Source organism: Rhagoletis zephyria, unplaced genomic scaffold (assembly GCF_001687245.7).
Source record: "Rhagoletis zephyria isolate East Lansing unplaced genomic scaffold, Rhagoletis_zephyria_1.1 Rzeph_scaffold_25279, whole genome shotgun sequence".
Classification (NCBI taxonomy): domain Eukaryota; kingdom Metazoa; phylum Arthropoda; class Insecta; order Diptera; family Tephritidae; genus Rhagoletis; species Rhagoletis zephyria.
In genome coordinates, this window is record NW_016182337.1 from 1 (window position 1) to 3,456 (window position 3,456).

A 3,456-nucleotide genomic window follows, 5' to 3' on the forward strand; every position below is an offset into this window, starting at 1 on the left:
TACGTTCCGTTAAGTTAAGTTAAGTTGCCATAATCAGGCTTTTAGACTGAGTTTTTATGATTATGAACTTTTATGATTTAAAAAATTAGATCTGGAAATAACGGTTATATGATCAAAGAAATAAAAAAAAACAATCAAATATTGATCGAAAAAATAAGATCCAAAAATTAACGTTTATTTTTGAAGGCAAAAATAAATAAGTAAATAAAATAAGGGTACATTTTTATCGGAAAAAATTAAATCTAACTTTAATGGTAAAATTATGATTTTTATATAAAGATCATAGTCGTTACGGTCCCTGCTATAAACGTAATACACATTTACCTTTTTTTTCGCTTCGCTTAGCTCGGCTGGACTCCAACATAAACGCAACCTTACTTTGAGTTGTTTAATCGCGAAATTATTTCCCTATTGGCTCGAAATTTCTATACATGCATATAAATACATATTTATCTGGATTTTATTAATAATTCGTTTTCTTATTATACAGCGTTCATATACATAAGAACCATTTTATCTTACATAAATGTGACATATCAAAACCAGATGTTAGTAGAAAAATGAAGTAATAGTACGTATATGTATATGTAATATAATAGGATTAGGGTGGTAAAAAAAAAAATAATAATTAAAGTCGGTATTTCAATGCTCACACCCCTAGGGTTATTCTATATCGAAAAAATATACCCCTGTTTTTGTTTTAATCAAAAAATATGATACGGTCGCTCAAAGCGTTAACGTTTCCAATGTATTACATATATAGCATTTTCAGTTTAAATGAAATGAAATTAAGTGCAACGTTTTTCAAATTAAATGAAACCTTTTTCAGAATCAATGAAACTTTATTAAAATTAAATGAAACTTTTTTCAAATTAAATGAAACATTCTTAAATTAAGTATTAAACATTATTGAGTTTAGGAACAGGAAATCAACTTAACCTATTAAGAACCATTTCCACCATGTCTCGCTAACACTTACCCCCTAATATCCAAGGTAAAATTCCATGCCCCAACAACTTAATAGTTTCGAGCCTCCCATCCCTCCCACACCCTTTAATCGCATTCTGGTTGCGCCCATGGCTCTGATCTACATTCAATTTTATTTAATAGCTGCCTTGACCATAGAGAAAAGCAAAGTGTAACAGCGAATTCATAGTAAATGAAAAAAGAAAGTTTCATTTAAATTGAAAAACGTTGAATTTAATTAGAAAATGGTTTTATTTAATTTGAAAAAAGTTTAATTTCTAACTGATATATATGGGGGAAAATTTTTTTTTTCGTAATGCAATAATAATATCCTACTGTTTATTTAAGCACGTTTTAATATTAACTGTTTTTTATGGGTCCCCGCATTGATTTTTTGTGGGGTTTTAGCGAACCTATGAACATCGTTTATATTAAAAAATATTGATTTTCACGGATTCTATACAATTTCTATGAAGAATGACGGAGCGAGAGCATTATAATGTCGATTTCTTTTCTGACATGATTTTGGGATCTCCCTAATGCACACATGCATCATCACGAACAGCACTAAGTGAATTTTCGTTTTTTTTTTTTTCATGAGAAGCGAACTACTTTTCAAAGCAAATAAGCCTTTTATTATTATTAAAATATTAAAAATTGCATTTAAAACCTTTCGCAATGTTGATTCCGATATGCGATCAAAAAACTATTATTTTTTTTAACTAACAGTACGACTCCAATGTGGCCATCGCTTGATAATCTCATATAAGGTCGCGCCTGGACTTGAAGTTGTTGACAATTGGCGATGTCCAAAAAGTTTATAATCCTCAGTTAATTTTCCCGTACGCACACCCGTATCGAATAGTGCCTGGGCGGCCTCTAAGGCTTCTGTGCTGGGTGTACTACTCTCGAATGTGCCAATAAAAGCTACACTCAAGCTGCCAACATTATAATTTTTAACAGCCGCGCTGACAAATTCCCAACCACGTCCCTCGTAAATGCTGCCATCATTGCCGATGAGAAAATTGTAGGCGATATCATCGAAATGCAAGCTCCGCAGATGATAATTTTGAATGTTGCGAACTTGCTGAGAGCAGCTGTCCTGAAATATGTAAATGCGTATATGGAGTATACATAAAAGAGATGAAATGAATTAAAGAGAAAAAATAATGTAAAATATAAATAAATAAATTCCATTGCCTTACCGCATTTTGGCATTCGACACCGGCTGTGTGTAGAATAATTACCCGTCCAACTGGCAAAGATTGTCGTGTGAGCTCATTGACCGCCTCAACGCCATTCCATTGCGATTTCGATATTATATTGGGATCGGCTGCTACAAACACGTTTCGGAAAGCGGGAAAACTGGTAAATAATATTAAAAATCTCACAAGTACTATATTCGTAATTTGATACATTTCGCTCAAAACGGCCAGTTCGTTGGTGTGCACTGTCGTAAATAAACTGAAAACAATTCAAGCAAAATAGCTACTTTATGGGTAAATGTTGCAAAAAGTAATTATACACACAATCGTCATTATCTACTACTTAAGTACATATTTATGTATGCACATATTCTACATACATTCATACAAACATATGCAAAAACTTATCTACAATTTCCTAATGAGTAACAATATTAACCAGTACAACGTTTCAAAAATATTTTTAATAAATCTTTTACTTTTTAGGTTATTTATTGTCTGGCAAGATACATATTAGTCTAAGTGCCGTTTTCTGAAGTAACCTATAACTTTAAAGCTCACTTTATATTTAAAGGTTGCATTAAAATTTGTGGTTGTGTCTAAAGTAAATCATTTTATTGTCGGTTTTAAATTGAATTACAACCAAGAAACATACATACGTCAAAAACCGATAATAGAAATGCTTAACTTTAGACATAGCTTTATTTTTAATCCAACCTTTAAATATAAAGTGAGCTTTAAAGTTAGAGGTTACTTCAGAAAACGGCCCTTAGAACACCAAGCTAAAAAGAAAATACAATTAAAATACACGTTCGCGAACGTGTACGATTTTAGAATATGCACCACCCCGTTAAAATTCAGCACCGACGACAAAACCTCCGATAATGGACTAAGGTCGATCGACTTCGCCGGGGCCCGAAATATGGTATTATGCTGTACTAGGTTCCAGATTAAAAATGTCCATCAAGCCACGTGTCTGTCCAGATGTGTCTGTTCGGACCGAAGAACAAGAAACCAAATCGATCATGTTGTGATAGACGGAAGGCATACTTTCAGTATTTTAGACGTGCATACGATCCGAGGACCTAACATCGCCTAAGATCACTATCTTCTATTCGCAGCCAAGATACGCCTCTGTGTGGAAAATGTACGTCCAACAACGCAAGAAAAGCTCAACGCCGAAAAACTCACACCTGATCTCAGATAGTGCTCTTCAACAAAACGACATATGCGGGCAGTGGAACCACATTTTAAGCCCTTTACTCACCACCGCCGAAGAAACAGA

The 3,456-nt window shown here is 33.4% G+C and overlaps 1 protein-coding gene across 1 annotated transcript; it reads right to left on the reverse strand.

Moving 5' to 3' along the window:
- Positions 1-1,578: 1,578 nt before the first annotated feature.
- LOC108382114 (peptidoglycan-recognition protein SD-like) lies at positions 1,579-2,494 on the reverse strand. The gene is made up of 2 exons (XM_017638513.1): positions 2,172-2,494; positions 1,579-2,068 (listed from the first exon to the last, which is right to left on the reverse strand). Exons 1-2 carry the CDS (start codon positions 2,382-2,384, stop codon positions 1,685-1,687), a joined length of 597 nt encoding a protein of 198 aa, XP_017494002.1. The 5' UTR covers positions 2,385-2,494; the 3' UTR covers positions 1,579-1,684.
- Between the last annotated feature and the right edge of the window lie 962 nt (positions 2,495-3,456).